Consider the following 26319-nt stretch of genomic DNA (forward strand, 5'->3'; position numbering starts at 1 on the left):
CACACACACACACACACACACACACACACACACACACACACACACACAGTTTCATAATTACTAAGCCACTGAGGTCCATCAGAATGTGTGCAGGCTGGTTTTGGTCTCTGTGGGGCGGGTGAACTTACCATTTTAATAAATGGGAGCTGTGAGACTTTGCAGCTCTGCTGGTAGACATCCGCACTGTCTCAGGCCCTTAGGCTCAGCTTTTCATTTCTATTTCCCTCTCTGTCATCGCGATACTGGAGCTCTCCGTTGCCTGCTGGGGGAGACACATACAGTCCACACAACATGCCACTGAAATCTTAATTTAGAACCCCCGCAGACCAGAGGGATAAGAAGTCGGTCGAGTCAGTCTAGAAGAGAGAAAGAAAAGTTTGGATGAACTCGCCTGACATTGAGTTTGTTGTCTCCGCCAGGCCGAAAGGCATGGCAAGAGATTATGTTTTACCCCCTGTCAGTCCGTCTGTCCGTCCGTGTGTGTCCTGTCCGTCCGTTAGCAGCTAATCTCCGGCACCACTGGCCCGGCCGCTGCAAAACTGTGCACACACGCTCCCTGGATGCCAATTCAAAACCTTTTTTCTTTCAGATTGGCCTGTTATAGCGCCACCAGGAGGCCGATTTGCATCATTGGAAACATCACACACATCGGTACACAGTATCTCTATAGTCATGTGATCAACACAGATTTATCCGATTTCCCATATTCCATCCTGATTGCCTAAGATTGGCTTCCAAAGTTAACAGGATTGGTCCGTTTTGAACAAAATGCGTCAAATCATGAACGCAGCTTGCGATTTCCGTAAAATTTCACACGCGCATTTCTATTAGGCGAGGAAGAAATGCCACCCTTTTCACATTGGCCTGTTATAGCGCCACCAGCAGGTCTAATTTTGCAAAACACATTTTTGGAAAAAAATGCCTCAAATCATGAATGCGGTGTCCGATTGCAGTGAAAAGCCCTTGAACAAATGGCACCCTTTTCACATTGGCCTATTATAGCGCCACCAGGAGGCCACAATAAAGTACCTGACCTGGCGGAGACCTGTGCTCCGAGGAGCACTTTTTCTAGTTTTTAATGGTTTGAACTTGGAATAAACCTCAGCGGATGTTCACAGGGTTTGTCATGTTGTCTAACAAACGGAGGGATGTGCTGGGACTTTGGCTGGATTAATGTACTGTAGTGGAGTGAGTGCTGAAAAGTTCTCCATCCACTACTGTTTACACAGATCCCTTACTGGAGAGTGTGGGAACCTTTACAGGAACGTTTGGTTCCATTTGTACACTCTCAGAGTTAAATTTGCACTAATGATTTTAAAAGATTGTAGATTGGGGCAGTGGCGTCAATCTGTCTTGAGGCTGGGGGGGTCCGCCCGTCACACATGCACGCGCGCTGTGTGACCCGTGCGCGCGGGTTTTTCGCGGTTATTCCCCTTTTATTTCGCGTTTTTTCGTGGTTATTCCCCTTTTATTTCCGTTTTTTATTACTTTAATTCGGTTTTTTTTAAAAAGTACTCCATGAAGTGTATATGTGTGGCAAAAAGGAAACGTTGCAGGGGGGGCTTATTTAATTGTTTTAATATATATATATATATATATATATATATATATATATATATATATATATTATATATATTTTGTTATCAATTATCATCAACATTGGCCATCATCTTCAGTTTAAAAGTGCTTTTTCTTTTACTTTATTTCAGTTTTAGGGTTAGGGTTAGGTTAGGGTTATGTTATTTAATTCTCATTTTTGCCTGATTTTACCGATTTATTATCAAAAATAAATAAATTAATCCACCCATGGCTGCATGATGAAAACTGAGCTAACAAATGTTCTCTTTTGGGGGTCCCGACCCTGGCACAAAACATTTTCAGATGGGGGTCCATGGCTAAAATCAATATATTAAAATATTTTCAGAATAGCAGATCTACAAGCTCACAACACGTTGCAATGCTTGTGAGCTTGTAGATCGGCTATTTTCAAAAGTTTAAATAGGGCTGAAGTGGTTTATGTATGTTTTGTCAATTAAAATCAAGCTGCAAAGGCAAAGAAACATAGTAGGCTAACTAAAGTTTTCAAATAATTGTAGTGGAGTAAAAGTAGGCTATAATATTTGCCTCTGAGATGCAGTGGAGTAGAAGTCAAAGTAATGCAAATTGGAAATACTCCAGTCAAGTAAAAATACCTTAAAATTATACTTGAGTACAGTACATGTAATTAGTTACTTTCCACCACTGATTAATTACTCACCTTCTGCAAAGATGACGAAAGAGAAACACACTTTTGTTACATAGGCATATTGTCTTGGTGAGAGCATGGTGAGAGCATGGTGGGGTAAATATGAACTTTTGCCCTAAAGTATTTATATTCCATAATGTCCGACGTTCACGTCTGTTGTTTACGTTTACTGATGGGACTCATGGGAGAACGGAGGCTTGACGCACGTCGTCAAGGGGCCTTCGTGGTAATCTGTTTCCTTTCAAAATGATGCACATTTCAAAATAAGAGTTTTTTATGCATACTTGTAATGTTATAATTCCACACACGTTTTATTTTGATACATACTACTGGAAATAGAAGTAGCCAGGTAGCCTAGTTGAAACCATAGATATATATAAAGGCTAGATGACTCACCCGCGCTGCTGGCCAATGGAGTACGACGTCGCCACATGGCGGCCATCTTGGGACGGTCATTCATAACATTATGTCTATGGTGCATATACTTTGAAATAACCATAGCGTGCTCAATTTTCATCCGATTTTCAAACAGTTTGGTGTTTTGTAAACACCAAAGATGTAGTTATGATATTATTGTATTTAAAAAAAAAAACATGATTATAATTATAAGTATGCAGTATCATAACTACATCTTTGGTGTTTACAAAACACCAAACCGTTTGAAAATCGGATGAAAATTGAGCACGCTATGGTTATTTCAAAGTATATGCACCATAGACATAATGTTATGAGTGACCGTCGCAAGATGGCCGCGGTTGAGCTACGCTTGCGCCGCCCCTTGAGCCATCTAGCCTTTATATATATCTATGCTTTCAACAAAATAGCTAAATGACAGTGGACTGTTGCATTGAACAGTCCTTTGTCAGTTCAGTTCTTCATCAGGACACCACCAGTCCAGACCAGTAACCTTCAGGTCTTTCTCTGGACACCACCAGTCCAGACCAGTAAAGCAGACTGTGGGGTGTTATCTGGCTAGACAAAGAATGATGTTTCAGCTGAGTCGTGAAATATTATGCTATTGAACTGAGCCAGAAGAGACTGTCATCCGCAAGTTAAGGGTTTTCATTTATAATTTATACAAAATTAAATCACAACTGTCATCTGGGTATTTAAATACTGATTAATGAACTAAATGAATCAGCGCCAACAGTAGCTGCAGATTAATCACCCACTGCGATAAAAAGTAATTAGAATATTTCCCTCAATTTGGCTTTGTGAAATTGACCAAAAAAAGATGGATGGCAGCCTACAATTAAATTGTTTTTTTCCTACTTTTCGAAGACAAGACATTACAATCTACAATTACAAGCAAATGTCATAATAAGAAGAGTACTATAACCAGCTGTGTTTTGTTAGTATTTTATTAAACAACACTTATGTACAAATATATTCAATACAAGACATGGAAAATAGTACATCTCTACATACAGTAAATGGCTTTGGGTGCATCTAGTACAAATATCCAACTTCACAATGATCTATGTATATATACAACACTGAGTCATCACACCAGTAAGCAAGAAACATGGGAGTTTCAGTCAAGCATTGCAACATTTTTTATCAAGGCTGTCATTTTTTAATACTCAGGATTTTGATTACTAGTCTAAATGATCCATCGAATTACACATTTGGCCTTTATGCTTTATGTTTATTAAGACAGATAGTCCTAATGCACCCATGTAAACCCTTTAAGCCAAAAAGCAGCTTCAAACTCACAAGAAAGAAGATTACTATCATGCATTTCCCTGAGATGCATCACCACATTAAACATTTTGGCAGCCAGTTTATGTGGGAATTTTGCACCGCTGCAACTGAGGCCTAGCTCAGAGTTCAGGAAGCAGAGTTACTAAGTTACTTTCAGAGTTACTTTAATGTCCCTTGAGCACATTCTACCTGGTGATAACATTTTCTCCCTGGTAATAACTTATTCTACATCCGTGATACCACAGATGCGTTCTCGGTGTACCTTTCAGGCCATTTGGAGTTTTGCACCACAGGTTTCTCTGCTTCTCTGAATGCTGCTTCCAACAGGGACCGCTGCCTTCCTTACGGCCCCTCATCCAGGAGGGAATCCGGGAGAGAACTAAGCCAGCTCTGGCCACAGACTGGAGAGAGAGTCTCCTCATTACAGGACATGCCTTGGTCATAAGCAGTCCCCACACAAAGCCACCTGGCCCTTGCGATAGTCCCTACAGGGGCAGAGACGTTGGTACTTGGCACTGGCTCCAGCACAGCTGAACAGCAGGGGGTCCTTCTGCAGGCTACATTCAGCATGTTCTGCCGAGAAGGCTGGGAAGAGGTGGTTCATCTCTGACTCTACTCCCTCGCACTGCACCTCGAGCCTGACAAATAAGAGAGGACAAGGAGGGAAAGAGACTTTCAATCTAGACATGACTATACTGTAACTGCAATTTACTACAATATTTTTCAAAGTAAAGAGGCTATCTTACATGCTAAAGACTTCCTTAACGTTGATGAAGCGATACAAGGCTGGCTCACAGATCAGGCCTGCACTCTGGCATGCCTCCACGCATGACTGGCCCTCCAGTGAGGTCAGCAGTCGCAGGGCACTGAGGGGTGGCCAGGAAGGCGGTGGGGTAGTGTTGGACGCCCAGGCCAGGATGCTGGAATTGGGAAGGAGGGAGTAAGGGTTTGGGGGGCTGCCTGGCCAAGTCCTGGAGGTGTTGACTGGAGGAAAGGGAGCTTCGGGAGAACAAAAATCCTGCAGGTAAAAAAAAAAAAAGATGCAATGACCATAATGATTATTGTATTCAACATTTCATAAAATACAGTTTCATCTTTCAGCTATATGTATCGCAGCTTAGTCCAAGGTTAGGTACCGAGGGCATCAGCAAATGTATGGGCGGTCATTTGTTTATCATATAAACCTATAGACGGGTTTCCTGTTAGTAAACATGAGAGGATATGACCGCGCAGAGGAGGGGTAAGCCTATAGAGGGCGCCATTACCCGCAGCAGCTCTGGTCAAATGTCCATTCATAAAAGAAATGATATTCACCGGGTTTAATGAAAGTAGATTAAATTATGCAGTTTGTAATACCTTGTTTACTCAATAAAAATGATTTGTCGGAAGTTGGATCTGTTTGTATATAATAGCAGAATTATGCCTATTATGCCTATAATAGCAGAATTATGGCTATCTAACTCCCGAACACAACAACAGAGTGAACGGCGCTTCCGGTTTGTTTCCCCCGAGCATGCGCAGATTGTGCATTCTGCTCTGTGATGACGTCGCGCGGAAATCCGTCTATTGCCTCATCTGAATTCCACTGTCTCCTGAGCTGTGGATTCTATCACAATATTATGCAGCTGTGGTGTTTTTGTTGGAATGCAGAGTTCCATCCCCAGGGAGGTCATTCAGCGCGTGGTGGCACTTTAGCTTGTGCTGACTGGTCAGCTAGCCATATCAGCCCTGGGGCTGGTCACTCTTACCCAAGGGTCGATAACCGTTATTACCCCCTGAGTGCTTTTGTCACTCCCCTCACCAAGGCCACACAGTTAGTATTTCAACATTCAGCTAAGCGACACATTAAAATTTGCAGCATACATCAGCGGCTGATATATGAAATCATAAAAGCACCATTACTATATTAGCGTGCTTATTGAGATCGACAAGTCCTCGTCGATCTTGTTGGGAAATGATACGAGTGCAGTTATACCACATAGTATCAAAATTAGGTTTAGGGGCAGAATTAGGCCTGGCAAGGGCGCTGATTAGATTTCTCCCCCAGCTGGGCCTATTCATAAGACCCAGGTAATAACATTTCTCTGACATCTCCCTCTGGCCTCCAAGACCCGTTTATTAAGAAGGCTCCCAACGCCCGGAAGCAATAACGAGGATTCCAATTTCATCGTCACTCCATCTCTCTCTCTCTCTCCACCCCCGCAGAACCAAGACACACACACACACACACACACACACACACACACACACACACACACACACACACACACACACACACACACACACACACACACACACACACACACACACACACACACACACACACAGGCAAAGCAAGAGAGAAATATGATAAACTCTAAAGAGATGAAGAGAGAGAGATGTTGTGATAGGCAGTGGAAGGGGTCAGAATGGGTTCAGAGCTCTGTCTGTAGAGGAGAAGAGGTCACAGTATACAAGATGACTGAGGAATGACAGGTGCAGGAAGGACATAGAACAGAGATAGGAGAGGGAAGACAGGAGAGGTTTAGAGGGAGAAAGTATGCAGGAGAAGAGTCAAGGAAATGAGAAAAGGGTTCAGGGTGGAAAACACCCATCACGTACATGCAAATGTTGTCTGTGGATGTAAGACCTCTTTATTTTGTTGAATAGTGAGAAAAGCTACAAGCTCACAATGCATTGTGATGTGTTGTGAGCTTGTAGATGTGCTATTTGCACTTTCTTGACTTTTTTGGTCGTTTTTCTTTTGGGGGGGGGGGGGGACTAAAATAGGGACCTTGATTGATTGATTGAATACTTTATTAACAGTTTGCAAAAACAAGGCACATGGCAGAGATTTATACTGTACAAAAGAATGCTAAAAAGGTCAAGACAATGAAGAAAAGACGGGAGAGTGTGCTGACATTTCCTTTTTCTTCACAAGTTCATCTACTGTACCACCCACTATGGAAGGTAAGCTAGCCACAATTCGACCCTCCTCCGTTCCCAAAGCATAAACGGCTGGTAAAATAAGGAAAGTCAACAGTGTCACCAGTGAATTTAACCACACCAGCACAGCCAAAGTGGCTACTAGCCAACATGACATCATACAGTTCCCAAAAAAACGCAGTTAGAGGCTTGCTAATTGGGAGTCAGTGCTCATACAGGTCAGACCAGCAGCCACAGTCTCAGTCAGTCATGGTACACGGAGCACGGCAAGCGCTGACAGCAACTCTGTCCTTGGTGCTAGAGCTGTCTCTGGTGCTGAAATGTTGAGCGTCACTGATGCAGTAATCACGAATCAGCAAGTCTATGTACATGCTCCTGTTGACACTGAGGGAACACCTGCAAGCTTCCAACAGAAGGTTTAAGAGCCACGTTTTTGAAAAAACATCAACTACAACATCGGACTAGTTTAAAGCTTCTGGGGAAGTTGCTGTGTTTGACATCTGCTGATCACTCACTTTCCCATTCTATGTTCAGCAACGCTGCCATTAGAGAGGACATTTAGTCGTTTACACTAAAGGCAGGGTTGCAAGACTGTTTAATGCATTCTTCTATACAAGTAATTGAATGCATTTATCACATTGCCAGCAGTTGTAATGCATGCAAGGGATTATATATAGCCAGACATGATCAAATTGTAGATTGTCAAAGAAATTGTTTCTTCAGCGCTCGAAGGTTATAAACCCACGTATGTTGAGAGTAATCTGTTTAGAAGATGTACAATGATATTTTTAACGATGTGACAGCCAATACACCTGATATTGTTGTTGTAGATGAGAGTTACGATGTGTTGGGTTATAGGTGTCAACTTCACATTTTTTATTTTCATTGCTCCATTTCTGTTGTAATTTAAACCTGTCTGTATCGAAAAGACAGTAAGTAAGTCATACATATGATTAATTCTCCTGTTTTGCTCGATAATTAATTATCAAAAAAATGTTTAAGCTGATTTTCTTTATTGCTGCAATGAATGCTGAAGTCAAGGCATGAAAATGTTTGAGTTACATGTTTAACTGTGGATTCAAATAAAGCAATTAAGTGTGTGTGTGTGTGTGTGTGTGTGTGTGTGTGTGTGTGTGTGTGTGTGTGTGTGTGTAGCCAAATGAATGCTTTGTTGCACGACAGTGTTCCACGCAAAAAATAGCAGACCTACAAGCTCACAAGCCGTTGCATCCACGACACATTGTGAGCTTGTAGGTCAGCTATTTTCGACGTGTGACAAGTCGTGCGGCGAAGCATAAATTTGCCCAAACAAAATCGGGCTTCAGGTAGATAGAGAATATAGAGGCATAGAGAATAGACTCGGGGGGTCAATGGCAGAGAGAGAGAGAGAGAGACACCATCAGGGCGGTGCCCTGGCTGGACAGGGGCCACCTCATCTTGGCTGGTGTCCTGCTGCCAAGGCTGTGACTGTAACAGCTGCTGGGCTGTGCACCAATCACCTCACAACATGATGAATACCGGGCTGTGCACCAATCATCTCACAGCATGCAGGCATAATTGCGGGGCAAAATGTGTGTGTGTGTGTGTGTGTGTGTGTGTGTGTGTGTGTGTGTGCGCGCATTTTGTGAGTGAAAACGCACACCAGTGGAATATGATGCATCTTTTCTACAATCTTCACATTTATTATAACAATATTTGTAATCAAAAATATAATAAAGAATAATACTAATATATACAACTGACTGACTGATTATATTTTGTCATAATGGTTATTACCTAATTATAATCAGTAATTACCTGGTTTTGAATGTAAGCATTTACTCTTTCCAGCATCCCCTCACAAGTGTACTCATAGGGCAAAAATGGCTCCACCTGCAAATGCGCGTGCGCGCACACACACACACACACACACACACACACACACACACACACACACACACACACACACACACACACACACACACACACACACACACACACACACACACACACACACACACACAGTCCTTAGTGTTCCAACTCATTTCTGCCTTTCAGTCATTGTGAAAACCTGCAGAGGGTACAGCATTATTCATAATTGTTGTTGAATGCTATATGAAAACAATAAATTACAAATATACAATGCTTGCACATCCACTGTGGTCACATACAGGACAAACAGAAGATCAGCAGAAAAAAACTTTTTTAATAGAAAATAATACACTACAGCTCCCACTCTTTATTGCAAGATCACAGATAAGCCCTTTGATCGCCAAAAGATCTTTATCAGGATGCAATATGAAGCAAATAACTGAATTTTGACTCTATGAAATGTTAAAGCTGAATTATGTTAGTCTGACTACATCCCAATCCAGAGAAAGACATAGACGGTTAAAAAGAGAAAGTGAGGGAGAGGGAGAGGAAGAGGGAGAGAGAGAAAGAGAGAGAGAAAGAGAGAGAGAGAGAAAGAAAGAAAGAAAGAGAAGGCAAAGCCCCTCAGTCAGTGTCCATGACCGTTATAATAACAATAACCAAACATCTGACTGTTTATCAAGACTGACATATTCATTAGCGTAACTATGAACGGCTTCATTACAAACATATACCGTGCTCTAGCCTCACATTAAAATCAATTAACTCATACATCACAGATGACAGCTTCTAATTGATTTGAATATTTTGAGCAGCAACAGCATCAATATGACAAACAACACATCAGAGTGGTGATGGATCGCAGCTAAACCAATACTGACAAAGCTAGGCTTGTAAACTAGTCTGTGCTCTACTGTCTGCTTGGTCTGTCCATTAGTCTCATTGCTATGGATGTTAACTACATAACTGGTTCAACGTTCCACGCGGGGTCCACGGAACACCAGGGGTCCAAATGGACCCTTAAAAATCTCTCTTTTTTACAGTGTAGATTGCGGTCTCAGAGATTTAAAAAAGTATATAAAACTGGGGATCCTTGAAAATAACTCAGAGAGTGTACAAATGGAACAAAACGGACCCTTACAGGTCCTTACTGGTCCAGTTGGAGCGTTGGTGGTCCCCCATTTGGACCACTAGTGGTCCCCGGACCCGACGTTGAGAACTGGTGAACCAAAATGAAGCCTAGCATCCCTATTCTGGAGGCGAACATTGGTCCTCAAGGGGTATGGGATTCGGCAATGTGAAGACACGCTCCATCATTGATGCCATAGAAAGCATAGTTTATGACTGTGGAATAACAGATTCTACCCGTGTCCTTGCATTCTAAATAGCCCATTGTGATAGCATTGCATCCATAACTTTGAAACATGTCACGTTGGGACACATTAATTGCGCATACAGAGAGTTTACACCTCTCATGCCTCCCACCGCAGTTAAAATGAGATCTCATTGTTTACCATCCGGCCACAACAGCACTCTGGCTTTTAAATTGATGAATGGTTCCCTTTAGCCCTCGGTTCCTTTTAGCGTTCGCTTATTAGTTTATTTCATCTGAGTTTAATGAAATGTATCTGGCATCTCATCAGCTATTCCACAACGCAATTTGCCTTTTGGGCATCTTTATATAATAGAAAGAGAGAGTGGAGAGGAAGAATAGAGCTCTCTCTCTCTCCATTAGAGATGTGCATGTTGACATTTTTTTGCATGCCGGATAAAGTTAATATCAGCCTGTGGCTCTAGACCGAATAGTTACGTTCAACCATCACTATTAGTGGATCACGTCGGAACCCCGCTGTGATAGAAAAAGAAGCATGTATCCCATATTAGAACCAACTTAAGCACCTCTAGAAATAATGAATGAATGCGTTAAATCCAGTCTGAGAATTTATGACAGTCACTTTGAAAAACAGAACAAGCGCTTAGCACTGCTAGAGCAGCATATTACTGCATGAGTTACACTTATATATTAAATGTTTTGGTTAATCAGTCCTAAATGGATAGTGATTCATTTACTTGTACATGGTTAAATGCGCACCCACCCCCATGTCTACTCTCCATAGAGGCCAGTTTAAAATCAGTGGTGGAACATAATCTCTAAATTGTGATTATAAGCAGTATTTATCAACCGGTGGTATTGAATATTGACAAAAAAACACAAACAGAAAACAAGGCCAGAAACCTTTTTTGATTCACTGCTACTGCAGCAAATACAGGCAGGTAAATGTGCCAACATAACAGAAAACGTGTCTGCTCTTTGAGTTCTTGTTAATAGTCGCTGTCATGCAGAAACCTTGTATCTCTATGTTTCATCTTTTTATGTTTTTTTCCATTAAAAAAAACGTACTTTGTCGCATGACAGTGTCGCGCAAATAATGACATGCTCAAAATAGGTACGCCGGGTTAAAAGGGGGTTTTATAATTAACCAATTAAAAGTATTAACAATGGCTTGTGACTAAATAATAAGTACACTGGATCTAGTAACTGTGTTGGACATACAAGGTTTCCACCTGACAGCGACAATCTGTTTTAATCCGAGGCACTCAGTCAGCGGCCTTGGCTTTATACTGCCCCTCTCCCTGATGATCGACAATAATGTTGCCGCCTGGGGGAATGCACTCCATTTTCCTTCCATCAGCGGTAAACATGAGGTCTATTTAACATACCTGGCATGTAGGGGCAAACGTGCATCTCGCCGAGGCATGGGAGCCAGTTGGCCACTGCTTTCTGTGTTGCTCTAATGGCAGATTGAGCACAGCGTGATTGATTAACATGATCTGCGGTAGACAATGCCTGGGGGAAGGCTGCCTCATGAAAAAAAACAGGTGTGGGCACGGCTTACTGACCGAGCCACTCAATCTCTTAACCAATTAGTAGTGCACGGAGTGGTGAGGCAGAGCCAGTGAAGCAGTTTGCTGTGGCATCAGGCACCGTGATTAAGAGCTCTGTCAAGGCCTCTAGAAGTGGGTCAAACCAGGGTACTGGGTCTGAGGGAGCAAATTATGCCTTTGGACTAGACAACATCAGTGAAAGGCTTAGGTTCTTTTTTTAACGTTATTTCTTCAGCATTTTTCTGCTTTATTTCTTAAATGGGAGAATGTAGAGAAACAAACCCAAGGGCAAGAGAGTACAGACATTCAAGACAAGAACGGAACTTGTGCCCCAGGGCGGGTATTTAACTGTCACATGCTGTCAGTGACTTTCTGTGAACTGTATTAAACATAAAATGGTTATGTTCTAGCCATGTTCTAGCCATGGTCAAACTCTACACTGTACTTGCCTTAGTCCTCATGATTTCACGGATGGTGCTGTCAAACTCATGGGAGTTGTTGAAGTCAACGGTGACAACGTGTGGCCTGCCGATGTACTGTTCCGCATACGGATGCTGAGAGGACACCTGAGGAGAATGAACAGGATACGGTTTGTACACCCCAAACCACCCAAAGACACAACCATGACCACAGATGAGGTCAAAGTCAGATGACCACTCAAGTGGCATCTTTAATATGCTTAATGTGCTTATAATATAAGTAGTGGCTCCTTAACATAACATCTCTATACGATAACAGTCACATTTTTGTATGTACGAAATTGGAGGGGCACCAACCACTTCAATACAGAGGCTGCATACATAGCCGCGCGAATTAGGGGTACTGAAGGTGCGGCCGCACCTCCCCCAAGTGCCGGAACCCCCTGCAACCCCACCCCTAGGAGGTTAAGAACGATATGAATATTAATGTGTTCATGCATTATTAGTGTTTTGTAAAGAAGAAATTGACTTGCAGAATGTGTATTTAACTCCCACACACAGTGTGTTCATTACGAGTGCCCTCTTCTTCGCAATTTGTATGGGGGGGGTTAGGGATACAAACAGACTGAACAGGCTAATGAGGAAGGCTGGCTCCGTCATCGGTGCTAGACTGGATGGGTTGGAGGAGGTGGCAAAGGTGAGAATGGTAAGGAAGCTGGAAGCGATCATGGTCAACCCCTCTCACCCCTCCACGAGGTGGTAATGGGGAAAATGAGCAAGAGGGGAAATAACATAATCCAAAATGTGTTACTCCACTGGGGGAAGATGAATCCTTCCCCCAGTGCAGTAACAATAGATAGGTAGCCATAAACTTGTACAATGAGGCCCACGGTAGCTCAACATATCTCTGTAATCTGCAAAGTCGGATTGTTAATTGTGTGTAATAATGTTTTTATTATCAGCCAATCAATGAGTATGACTTGAAATAGCTTCACTACTTTTGCAAGACACTGTCATACAACCAAGTATAACATAGAGCATTAACAAAAAAAACATAAAAAGATGAAATATGGAAATACAAGCTTTCCACCCAACAGAGATGATATGCTTTCACTCATCAAAGCTGAGGGCACACTTGAACAGAAAGGCAACACAGCTGTTCTTCCTCTGAGCAAACTTCTCCATGACTTTGCGGATGAAGTCACATAGGTGCTGAATCGGCTGGCTTTCGATGGACAGTGTGGCCAATGCATTGAGTCGCGGCTGTCCCCTGGTATTGCAAAGTTTTTATCCTCGTCAAGATGGAAAAGTTCCTCTCTGCCTGAGATATTCTTATAAGAATTATGATAATCTTTAGCAGAGTGGCAGTCTCAGCAAAAGCCTCGTCTATATTGTTCTTGTGGATGGATGTTAACAGAGACAGGACTGTCTTATCAATATGAAGCTCAGTGTAGCGATACAAAGAGGTCAGCACAGACTTAAACTTTTTCACAATTCCGACAGGCCAGTGTCACAGCGAGGTCACACTCAGATGCAGGAAGTGACAGGACAAATTGTGGGAAGAGCAAGCTGTCAACCAGCTTCGCAGGGATCAGGTGGTCACTCAGTGAAAACGTCTGCTCCACCTGGGAGATGACTGTCACATGCCTCCTGCACCACTGCCGCTGTGTTTACTTGTAGGCCTGGCTCGTCTTCTCCTTCAGGGGTGGTTGCGGCAAATTCATCAGTTTACCACATATTCTGGACATTCTCCTTGACACGGTTGAGCATACTGCTGATCCAAGGTGCATCCATGCTCCGTTTTTGCAGTATTTGCAGTATAAAACATTCATGTCTGGCATAAGCAAGGAAAAGAACTCCAGCAGCTGCAGAAAGGCTTTGTCCCTGAGTTTCTTTGACAGGCTGTATGCCTCACTTATGGTGGCCTCCTCCCATCCTGGTTGTGTGTGTATGACCTCTACACTGGAGCAGTGCAGCACGATTCTCCCAAAACTGCACAGACAATTCTACTTTTAAAGTTCGATCGCACAGGGGTGGCCTTGGAATGCGCCTCTGCAAGGTCCCCGACATGTTTTGAACAGATAAAAGTGGCAAAAGCAGTTAAATCTGCAAAAAAGACCTTTTAGGACACTCATCCTTGCTGAACAAAGTTGCTGCAAGGTCAGTTTCGGCTGGTGGGTGTAGCAGTGAACAAACTGGTAATGAGGATATGTCTCTTTCATTAGTGTCTGTACCCCACGGACATTCGCACTCATTACAGCCACACCATCATAAGTCTGAGCAATCAGCTTGTCTCCCAGCTTCAGTGGTTCCAGCACAGCCTTGACGCTATTACAAAGGCCAAGTCTAGTTTTATCTTTGACTTCAACAAACTGCAAAAACTACCAATACAACCACCATTTGTGATTTACAAGCCTGCATGGCAACAAATGAACAGTTTGTTTTGTACAGTGCTGGATGTCCCTTTGAAGACGGGTGTCACAGTGCCTCTGACGCCTCGAATCGCCCTCACACATACAGTAGATGCATCTGAATTTTTATATTACTATTCTTCAGAGAGCCTACCGACTCATTGTTGCCCCGCGGTACTGTTTGACATTGGCCACTCAGTTTAATAGTGATCCGACTGATCTCGTACCTCTGCTCCTCTGTTTGTTATGCACTGTTCATTTGGACAGCTATGTTTACTCTTCCCAGTACGCCTAATTTCACATCATTTTCTAGACTAGACTCCCACTACTCTCATGCTTTGCAATCCTCTCAGATGTTTTCAAGTCTTTGTAACCCATCCTCCATCAAATTGTAGAAATGGAAAACAGAAGAGCGCCTTCTTTTGAATGCTAACCGTAGTAACTCTTACTATACACACTGTATTCATCTACTCTGACTGTTCGAAAATTAACTGACATCAGCGCTCTGAAATCAGAGCAGATTGTCAGAGTGTATTTCTGAACGCACCAGGTATGTAAACACACTGTTGTACTATAATCTTAAAACCACTTAAACCCTATATGGTTGACCGGAGTCCCTGAGGGCTCTATACTAGCTTTTTTTACGTTTTAGGTTATTGTGGGCAAAGCTTTAGTTGAAAATAGCCGATCGCCAAGCTTGTGGATCTGCTATTTTCTGCTATACGGATGCTAGGGTTTAAGTGGTTAATAACAATGCTACGGAAGAACAAACATACATATCTCTAAAGGCATCAATGTAGAAAGATTGACAAGTTTATTGACAAACTAAAAAAGGACACAGCGACACATAGGTAGACAGACAGACCAGTGACCTTCTGATTCCTGGTTGGCCTCTCTACGGTCTACCCACTGGGCCAATAAACATGAACTAAAATCACATCAACAAACACAAAGTATATGCAATTTAGACATATGCTGTTATATGCATAGATAATAAATCATAGCCAATATGAATCATTGACAATTAATAATAACATCATTTGTTTGCACAGTTCTTTCTGGTACCCATAATGACTGGCCAGCACTGCACGATGCATCGTGCAAAGAGTCATAGCCGAGCTGAGACGACCTAATTTCCTGTACAATGTAAAAAAGGCATTAGGTTGGAGATGGTTAAGTTTGGGTATGGGTATGGTGTGGTTAAGGTCAGGGTAAGGACCTGGAACGGCGTTCAGACAATGAGATTATGTGACCTCAAACTTCCATATTTGGGTCTTTTAGAAATCAAGTACCATTACTGGTTTAGGAGCCACAACCTATACTATATATATAGTAAATGATGGGTTGCTTGCTACTGTATATTATTTTGTACAAACTTATAAAAATGATGTAGGCAAGCATTCGGCTGAGGACAGGCCGACAAACGGATCAATCAATCAAACTAGTACATTAAATACAATACAATTAAAGAGTATATAATTGGTTGCTGACTCCCTATAGAATACCATGCCTGAGGCTTCCATGATCAAACATTGAGACCCACTGTGATATACAATAATATACTGCAGAATGTGCCCCGCTTCTATGAAGTTCATGAGAGTGATCAGTACCTTTCTGGAGGTGGGCTTCCCCCTGAAGAACTCATGATTGAGAGAGCTGTGGGAGGGGTTGAACTTGGGTTGCAGGAAGATGCAGCCGTTGGCTATGGCCTCTAGAGGCGCAGGGCCTTCGTATGGGAAGCCAAATCCGATGAAGAGCTGCAAGAGGAAAAGGAAGATGGCAATGAACTCAGCTGCTGATATCCAGATAAAACCTTGTACACAGTAAAATCATCCAATCCAATCATCCAATATATTATTTTTGTATATTGCAGAAATGAATAATGGATGTCATTCCTAATTCATCTAGCAAAGTGCTACTGTCGGTAACAACCTGCCATTAATTACATCTGAGCGAGAGGTGGGTTAGCATATGAGCCTTGAGGACTTTCTTTACAGCATTATATCGGTGCTGTCGGGTGGAAACCTTGTAAATACTTTCCGAAACCATACATTTTTTATTATTATTTTAAAAACATTTTAAAAGAGTGAAAATAGCCGATCTGCATTGCGAGGTTGTAGATCTGCATTTTCCCAACTTTTGTGCGACACTCTTGTATGAAGTAGGACATAAATGTACGAAAAAAACTCAAAAAGTTGATATATGGAGATACAAGGTTTCTGCCCGACGGCAACGACATTGTAGTTGCATTGAGCGTAGCAACACACGCTTTGACTGAGCTTAGCTACATCTGGACAGCTTGGTTTTGCCTAGTCATTGCACACAACACCTTTAACAACAGCAGGCACTACATGGCTAAGTTGAGACTTAATCTTTCGCTTGAAATACTTGCATGAGCTGAATAAGAAGTACCGCAGTCCTGACACCATATGTGAAATGATCAGCAATCCAGCTGCTGAGCTGACCTTACCAGACAGAAATGGAGAGTTTAGGGCCCAGTACCACCAGTTTATTTGCTTCCAATTAACTTAACACTGAGCAGAATGTAGGCTTCAGAGGTTTGACAGACCAGTGGAACTGATACAGTTGGCACTGAAGGACGAAAAATGTGATATTAATGAAAAGGGACAACCCACCAGAAGAACACTGGCTTTTATGTACCTCATATATTTCTGTCTGTGTGCCCTCTCCAGTAGGGGTGTAACGATACATTTTAACAGCGATACGATGCGCATCACGATACATGGTTGACGATACATGGATGATATTGGTTCATTCATGGCGATACGATTCAATGATTTTAAAATCGATACAGTAACCATTTAGCAAATAAAATAAATCTGTGTGAAACATGTGCATAGTGCAGTTTTTAAGGGAAAATGTATTATGGATATAAATAGGTAAACACTGTGATTTTCTGGCAAATACATGGACATTGTAATATTTGAACACATACTATATGGACAAACCCGCACCTTGACAAGAACACGGATTGCACACATTTATCGATAAATCAAGTGTAGTGATACTGAATGGAAAAGTAATTAAACCCATCTTTCTTTTTTTCTTCTTAAAATTGCTAACTACAACTCAAAAGTGCTTAGTATCGATTAATCTGAGTTCCCAGAAGTTTTCGCCAGCTCTGGCGAGGAACTTCTGGGCCAAAACCCCTGTATTTGTGGGCGGGATGTAAGTTACGCTCAGAATCTGAGCGGACACGCCTCTTACCGGTCTAGAGCTGTGCAACTCGTCTAAAAAGTCCGACGAGAGGCAAACAACAGTACACAGCAATGGCGGGGGCAATTTCTCAAGGGGAAATTGCTTCCCGTCGATCCTACTTAGATGCAACACCCACTGCATGTGGATCCCGCCCCCTTTTCTTCATTGGCTGTTGATTTGAATCACAACGCAGTGGCCGCGCCCCTGCTGACCAAGCTCCGACGCAATGCCTCCCAGACTAAGTATCGATACAATCAATTATTTGCATTGATACGATATAAAGTCAAACGATACAATATGTTGATGTTTGCATATATCGATACAGTTGAATCGTTGAAATTAAAATCGATACAGTTACTGTATTGTTACACCCCTACTCTCCAGTGTATGTGATTCTCCAAATAATGGGGAGGAGGGATGACCTATTTGTCAGTCATTAATCAAACTTGCACATTGTCATAATATTGCAGACACACCCACATACCGTACGGAACACATCTACAATGCACACACACATATACACACAATACATACAGTTACTCTTGGCTCTGATTGTGATGTATCTATCATGACTATGATTCTGTTCCCTGCATGAAACTCAGAGTAAACTGGGTAGTTATGGGATGAGTGCGTCAGTTTCCCGTCCTAAATATATTATGGCACTTGATTTGATATGATCTCAGTCTTGATTTGACCACAATCCCCTTGGACTGGACAGGTATTGACTACATCAAAAAGTAAAATATTAGTACACAACAAGCAAAGCACCACTCTTATTATTACCTTGGCTTTCCTGAGGAGTTGCTGAAGCTCCTGTTGAGGCAGCAGGCCGTGGTTCTTGACAAAAGCAGGCACCTCTGGGGGGCGCTGTGCCTCATAGTAGACAGTCCCATGGATCTCCATGTAGCGGTGCAGAATGGCCAAGAACTTTTCTTTACCCTGTGCAGACACAGAAACACTACTGATCTACTGCTTCTCAACAGACTGACTCATAAATGAGTGTTCCATCACACATCAAGCATCGTTTTAAATCTGTGTTGTTGCGCAAGCCGAAACTGCATGTTTCACTTGGCAGCATGGACATCCTATCTGAAAAAGCCAGCCCTACCAACATCCCCCCTACCCCACCCTTCCCCCGACATCTGCTTTTGAATGACCATTATGGAAGCTGTCTTCGGAAAGGCCAAATCCTCATAACGGCCAGCCCTCTCACCCACCAGAGATTATAGGCTTCAGAGCTGTAGCCACAGTAATATGTCACTGTCACTTTCCACAGTGGGATAGCAGAGAGACAAACTGATGTGACCAGTTAAAAGAAGTGATGTGAGTCATCTATTGTGAACAGCGGTACAGCATGAATTATTTACTCATATGTTAAGACTTCAATGAATAAATGCATAGATGTTCTCTGAACATTACTCCTCCTTCTCATCTCGGGCCATGTTTTGGTGGAACTTTGAGAGGGACTTACATCTTCTGGAGCTGAATCTTTGATTTGAATGTCCTAAAAATACTGTCATGTAAGTGGATTCTTAAAGAATATCTTTACTGTCCAAAAATAAAGTACATTTGGTATTAGAGAAAACTAATAATAACAAATAACAGAGAATGAATAATAGATGTTGCCTCTAAACTAGACAATGCCCTTGGCTTACTACAATTATTGTATTATATAATGTGTTCTACTATTATACTTAAATAACTACATTTAACAGTTTACATTTTACAGACTATTCTATTTTCATCTTTGTTGGGGAACACAAAGAAGGTTAAAAAAACTTTTAATGTGTGAGAAAGATGTACCAACGTAAAGAAAGTCAAGAGGTTGAAGGTTTTGTGTTTTGTTAAAGCAGACACTCCTCATGCATTACTCCAGGGGTAACCGTGTTATCGATCACAAATGGAAATGGCTCCAGTGTGCAGAGACGCACCACGCTGTGCAGTCCTAGAGCCTTCTGATGAGAACTGTGCTTTTGAATAAACCTTACAATATTTATCATGATCATTCAGGTGGAATAGCTATTTCTGCAAGAGAAACTTACAAGCATCTGCGCCAAATGGCATAAATCCAAAGTTAAGCCTATACACCACTGAAGTGCTATATCTATTCTTTAGTGAAAGAAAGGTGTTCCTGCCTGCCGGCCAAAGGCGATTCACACAGTCTGTTTCACTGGATCAGATTCAAGATTCAAAATTCAACAACTTGGCCCAAACATTTGACTTACTTGGAGCTGGGTGGATCCATCAACGATGCGTCATGGGGCGATGAATGCAGAGTTGGATAGAAGTACAGAGGGGGAGTGAGATAGAGTGAGACAAGGAGTATTAATAGTCATTCTTTTCTCATCGCATGCAGTGCAAAACTTCACAAGCACACGAAACTTAGGGAACACTTTCTATGAAACCCATGTCTATTTAAGCATTAAAAACACACTTATACCTTATACTTATACCAATAACACTGTATAATTACAGTCATATAAGCACTCATAAATATAATACATTTAATAATTCATAGTGCTTTATAATAATCACAATATAAAGCAGAGAGAGAGAGATCAACCACGATATAAAGCATTCTACTGTATAATGAGTAATGGGGTCAAGTATCACATTTCATAATTGCAAATATTTTTTTGCAAAGACCTTTGTGTATTATAATTTTCATAGTTATCATACTTTTTAATAATTCTATAATGAGTATAAATCACTATAAATGGTCATTCTGTGTTTTAACTAAAGTAATGATATTCCTGAAGGTGTAGGCAGAAATGTTTTGTGTTGTTCAACTTGTTCTTGCATATATATAGTATTTTTCACTTTATGTAAAGCACCCACTGACCACTTATAGTGACTTGTAATTAAACTTTATAAACTGTGATGATTATACTGTAATACATTATAAAAAATTGTGTTTTTCAATTAGGAGAATTATAATACAACATTGTCTGACAGCAAGTGACGAGCAATTATGAAGTATTATGATCCATGACCTTATAAGACAAGCCTTTATCTTTAGCATTGTAAGTACGTGTGAGTGCTTCTAACTGTATACAGTGTTATAAGAAGATTATAATGCGTATTGAGCATGTTTATCATTTATAATCGACATGGGCTTCATAAAAAGTGTTACCTGACCTTATACCAGACACGACAGAGGATGGTGAAGTGTTGTTCATAGTCTGGGGAGACCCAAACACATCTGGCATTTACATGGATATCTTTCAAGCCTAAATGTTATATCGCACTTAAAGCAGCTCTGAGAGGAGGGCTTCAATAAAATGCAGGCGGTGATAGAGCAAAAGGCTCAGATGGGAGTGAAGCAAACCTTGGGGCCGGCTGCCAGACACATCAAAGTTGAGAGGGAGATACCTTGCCAGCTGCTCAGGGGGGAAAACTTACTCCAAACAACAAAACAATTGCCAATGCATGACCACACTTATTCCTGCTGGACTGGCATGTTTGGCAGGAAATGTGCTACCTAATATTCATATTTCAGTTAAAGCTCTGCCTCAGTACGTGAGGGGCAGCAGGTTCCACTTTATCAAACTGTCTCACAAACCCCCCAGGAAGTGGGCAAGTGGGTCAAATCCAATATTTTTAACAAGCTGTTGGATGTGTCCACAGAAATAGTGTTTTAACAATTAAATAAGGACTTTTTGGAAATCAAAAACAAAACTGTTTGAGATAAGAAGGTATTCAACGTTCTCAAAGTGGGGTTCGGGGACCCCCAGGGGGCCTTGAGGGGTTCCAGGGGATCCCCAGCAAAATGTGTTAATATAGAATCAAGATCTTTAACCCTATATACATCAGCTATTTGAAAATAGGTGATGTACAAGCTCACAACGTGTCCTGGCGCATTGTGAGCTTGTAGATCTGCTATTTTCAAAGAAATCTTGAATTAGTTTTGAATATTTTTTCAAACATTTTAATAACACAAATCTTGTATGGGAGTCCCTGGCACAAAATATTTTCAGATGGGTTTCCACGGCCGAATATCAATTTGGAGGTCTTTGACGTGAAAAAGTTTGAGAACCACTGCTGTAGACAGACAGCAAAAGAGAGGAAAGTCTACACGGAGATGGAAGCGAAGGAGAGGACTTTTGATGGTGTTGCCAAGCAACGTAAACTCTAGCCCCTGAGGCTATAGTATACTACAGTTAACATAAGACCTGACAGTTAAATTCTTAATTCCACTTCTCACTGAAGAACAGAAAACTCATGTTGCCCACGTCTCATCCGCATTTGGATGGATATTTTTGTTTGACACCACAATACAGCCATTTGTTCGACTTCCATGTTTGTTGACACTGTGAATGGCATCTGCGTGCCCATGATCGCGTAGTGGTGCATGCCGATGCTCCCTTAATTGGCAAGACATTCGTATTAAGATGTTTGGGATGCATTGTTATTTGCTAATGTCATAAAGTGAGTATGTTTGTGATTAGTGAGAAAATAATCAGTGAAATTCCTACTCATGTGTGTTATGGAAGCTGAAATCAGAATCAGTTTTGGATTTTAACCACATGAACCCTAACATCCATATTCTGGGCATGTCTTAAAGGAGACATCCGGGCATTTTCAGTGTTATCTTTAATGTGTTGCTTAGCACTCACCAACATTGAAAGGGTCGTTGCGTTAATCTCATTGAGTCCGTTTCGTCCCGTCTAACGACCCCCTCCGTCGGCATAATGGAGGCGCGACGATAGCCCAAATTCGCCTATTTTAACAAATGCAAAGTCTGTTTTTTTCTCCTAGTAGTCATTGTGGAGTCTCATGATACCATAACAGGCGCTGAAAGTCCCGACGAGCTAACTGCTAATGCACAACGAGCTAATGCTAGTTGCTTATTTCTCTCCCAGTACCTGGCAACTCGTGTTGCCAGGCAGGGAAATAAGCAACTAGCAATTTGGGCTATCGTCGCGCCTCCATTATGCCGACGGAGGGGGTCGTTAGACGGGACGAAACGGACTCAATGAGATTAACGCAACGACCCTTTCAATGTTGGTGAGTGCTAAGCAACACATTAAAGATAACACTGAAAATGCCCGGATGTCTCCTTTAATAGGCGAACATTTAGCAAAAACAGCCAAACATAACTGCAAGCGTCTACAAGCGCACAACGCGTCGCTGCATTGTGACCTTGTAGATTTACTATTTCCGGCAAAAATATCTGGTGTAGGGTAATAAACGGTGGGGATCAAGTACAGACCCCTGGGTGAAGGCAGTCAACAAAGTATATATATATAGGTGCTAAGTCGTTTAAACATCTAGTGTGAGTGCAAACTTATCAGATTTGACACAGACTTCAGCTAAATATTGAAAACATACAGGGAGCTGGAATTATACTGTTCAGAGTGTACTGACCTTCCACATGCTAGCTTCCTTGCCGTACACAACCGCCATGTTGTCTACTTTGTTCCTCTGGATGCTGAGCCGCTCCGTCTCGTTCAGCTCCTCGGCCACAAAGCCCATAAAGGAGTTGTCTGGAGTGTGAGCTGCCAAGGACAAACGCAAAAACATGGCACCTCTAAATCAAGTCAAGTCTCAATAAAAGTGGTTCAGCTTTGAGGTGGCACTCGGTGGCAGTGTGGTAGGAACCCCACCATTTGGATCTGCTCTTCAATTACACCCAAGGGCATCGTGTCTCTATATGTCACGCCTTACTCAGGACACAAACCTGCAATGCCACGGTGACAGATGATAAGGAAGTCTACCACAGCCGTGGGATGTCAAGTGGAGAGGAGGGAAACAAAACAGCTTTTTTCCAGCCTGTTCTGAGACCAGAGATAAAAGCTGACATCTCGCAGAGTGTTGGGCTTGTAATAACAATAAGCATTTTCCAAAGCAGCGGGGCTGCCACAGAGCCCGTGTTCACAGAGTTAATTGGAGGCATATAGACACACAGCTGAAGTTTCCTCTGGCTCCAGTGAACACTGCTGGATATCATGTGATTATCATCCATCAGTGGAATTGTCATTTATTTTTGTGCTTGCTTGGTGTGTGTGCGCACAAGAAGTGTGCACATCATTTCATGTATGTGTGCATATCATTTTGTGTGTTTACATCTGTGTGCATGTGAAACAATGCACGTGTTTATGGCCCCAGTGTGCAGATCACGGCATCTGTGCATGCACAGCTGTTCTGGATGTCTCTGGGCTCTCCTCAACTCTCTGCTCTGCAGCTTACACTGTGAGGGCCTGCAGGGCCTGCTGTAGAGGAGCTCACTACTACGCCCGCATGCACAGTGCATGTACTTTATGCTTACACACACACACACACACAGACACACACACATTATTTAAAAAATGTAAAGCTACAATCTGGGACTTATTAAAATGAATATTATTAATATATGTTATTTTAACCAATCTGTATGGTAGTGTATGATAATACAACTACGCATCTGCAGTGGTTGGAGGTGGTTTCCCTACTCTTGCATTGAAAGGTTTTGACCCTGGTGTCAGGTAGGATACAGCCTGGTTGACAATGTCAAAGTTATTTGAAGCAGACAGCGCACAGGATTGGTCAGCATACGCACCGCCATCTTTATAGCAGTTTGGATATTGTTGCAGTTACCCCTCTCTATCAGGACATAAAATCAATCAACGGACATAAAACTTATGGTTTGTAGTAAAAAAAACGATTAGCCTCTAATTAGGCTTTGAGCTGGTAAACAGCTCATCTTAATAGACGCATCATTTCTGGTCTCTCAGAAAGTCATTTATCAAACAGCAGAAAACAATCTAAGGTCCACTTACGGAACATGGTCATGTACTGTTTACAGTTGAGATTCCAGTATCCCCAGTTGGTCCTGTAGCCGTGCAGAGTGGCGTACTCCTCGTGGTTATAGGCTGGCTCAGTGCCAAAAGTATCAATCACTCGGATGTGGCACCTGGACGACAGCGGGGAGAGCCACCCAGAGTCACAGCATGTCCTGGGCTATCATTACAGCCAAGACAACACATGCAATCCATTCAAATAATGGGCTATCATTACAGCCAAGCCAACGCATGCCATCCATTCAAATAACGTTGTCTCATGCAGACATGACAGAGGAACAGTAACAAAAAATAAACATAGAATCTCCTCGATGAATGGCATGTGCATGCACACGAACCAACTTGCAAGACAACGACAACATGGGAAAAATGGGGCATGAATCTGCATCAGAAACTGTCACTTTCTCTGTCAGGTCATGTCAAACAAACAATATCGTTATTGTGAGTTATGAAAGCTCAAACGCCCTCACCCCCCGCCTGACTCAGAAGCTTTGGCTCGTAAAGCCATCATTGGTGATAAATGTCCTGTTCTCTGTCCTGTCTCCACGCCAGTCCGCCCTGAGTGAGCGGCACTCAGCCAGGCCTCCAGGTGAGGGCGTTCGGCTTTAAATCACAGCCTGATTTAGACTGCTGCAGGAACCCCCAAACCCCCACCCTTTTTTGTGCTGGGTGCAGATCAAGTGATACAAAGTGGAAGAGCGAGCCAGGCTGTGATCGAGGCAGCCCCATGGATGCTGTTCTCCCAAACACATGAATCGTATTGCCTTTCACAACAAAAGGTGATGCAAACTAACCAACCATTTCTCTCTATGAGGGACTCTGCCTCATTTGACTTGGAAATGCTACAATTAAGCCTCTCTGATGCTGTGGAGGCAACTTATCAACAGGGAAGAGGCCATATTGTTCTGTCAGCATCAAGGCAAGGGCCTAATAAATTGTCTTATCTTGATGTCACACCAGATAATACTCAAACAGAAACACAGAGTGGAAGGAGGTCTTATAAAGGGTTTTATGGTGAGAAGGGAATGCTATTAAATGGTCATCACACAGTCTGGCACATCAGACTGTGTGTGTGTGTGTGTGTGTGTGTGTGTGTGTGTGTGTGTGTGTGTGTGTGTGTGTGTGTGTGTGTGTGTGTGTGTGTGTGTGTGTGTGTGTGTGTGTGTGTGTGTGTGTGTGTGTGTGTGTGTGTGTGTGTGTGTGTGTGCGTGTGTGCATGTGTGCGCGCGTGGGTGCAAGTGAGGGGGAGAGAGAAAGAGAGAGGTGGGGGGTAGGGGATCAATGGTTGCAATCTGATTTATCAATGGCCTGCATCTCTGAGCAGGCTCAGGTCCTGGGGAGGAAATTAAAATATCGGCCTTTTCAACCACTGACAGTTGATAAGTATCGGCCGGTCGGCTCACCTTGGACTGACAGTGATGAGAATCAATGCAGGCTTTCAGGCAGCCTGTGCCAGGGCCGGGGTAAGGAGGTTTGGAGGAAGAGCTGTGGAAAATGATCGATTTACTGAGAAATGTCTACGCCTGCTGCTTCTGTTTTAACAAGAGGTGTGTGCTCATCTCCTTCCTCGAGTGTGTTTTAGAGGGAAAGAGATGATCCAGTTGCAAAGGAAAGCAGCTCCATGTTGCTGCGCCACACGCTAATTAGCCTCTCTCTACAGCACAATCGAAAACTTCAAATGTGTTTGTTTCTGGTTTTCATAAGCCTACTGTATCACATGAAAGATTTGTGTTTATTTTTCTGTTTGTTCTTCATGATTGTGTTTTACATGTTTTACTTAGAGCTCTGCTTCATTTTTTGTTTGAATGGAAAGTTGGAATTTATTAAATAATTAACCTTTATCGTTAAAGTGAATACTGTGACATCCCTGGTTCCTT

General features: G+C 42.3%; 1 protein-coding gene across 1 annotated transcript in view; it reads right to left on the bottom strand.

Moving 5' to 3' along the window:
• Positions 1 to 4388: 4388 nt before the first annotated feature.
• The window catches only part of mgat5b (alpha-1,6-mannosylglycoprotein 6-beta-N-acetylglucosaminyltransferase B), a gene marked incomplete at both ends in the record, with an annotated part of 86243 nt that continues 64312 nt past the window's right edge, over positions 4389 to 26319 (bottom strand). The window contains 8 exons of the mRNA XM_084071681.1: positions 4389 to 4587; positions 4696 to 4967; positions 8672 to 8746; positions 12061 to 12177; positions 16052 to 16198; positions 18444 to 18599; positions 23028 to 23158; positions 24422 to 24555. Of these exons, the coding sequence (XP_083927807.1) occupies positions 4389 to 4587; positions 4696 to 4967; positions 8672 to 8746; positions 12061 to 12177; positions 16052 to 16198; positions 18444 to 18599; positions 23028 to 23158; positions 24422 to 24555 (1231 nt within the window). The remainder of the gene's footprint in view (positions 4588 to 4695; positions 4968 to 8671; positions 8747 to 12060; positions 12178 to 16051; positions 16199 to 18443; positions 18600 to 23027; positions 23159 to 24421; positions 24556 to 26319) is intronic.

This window comes from Gymnoscopelus microlampas (assembly GCF_963454915.1).
Source record: "Gymnoscopelus microlampas genome assembly, chromosome: 11".
Lineage (NCBI taxonomy): Eukaryota > Metazoa > Chordata > Actinopteri > Myctophiformes > Myctophidae > Gymnoscopelus > Gymnoscopelus microlampas.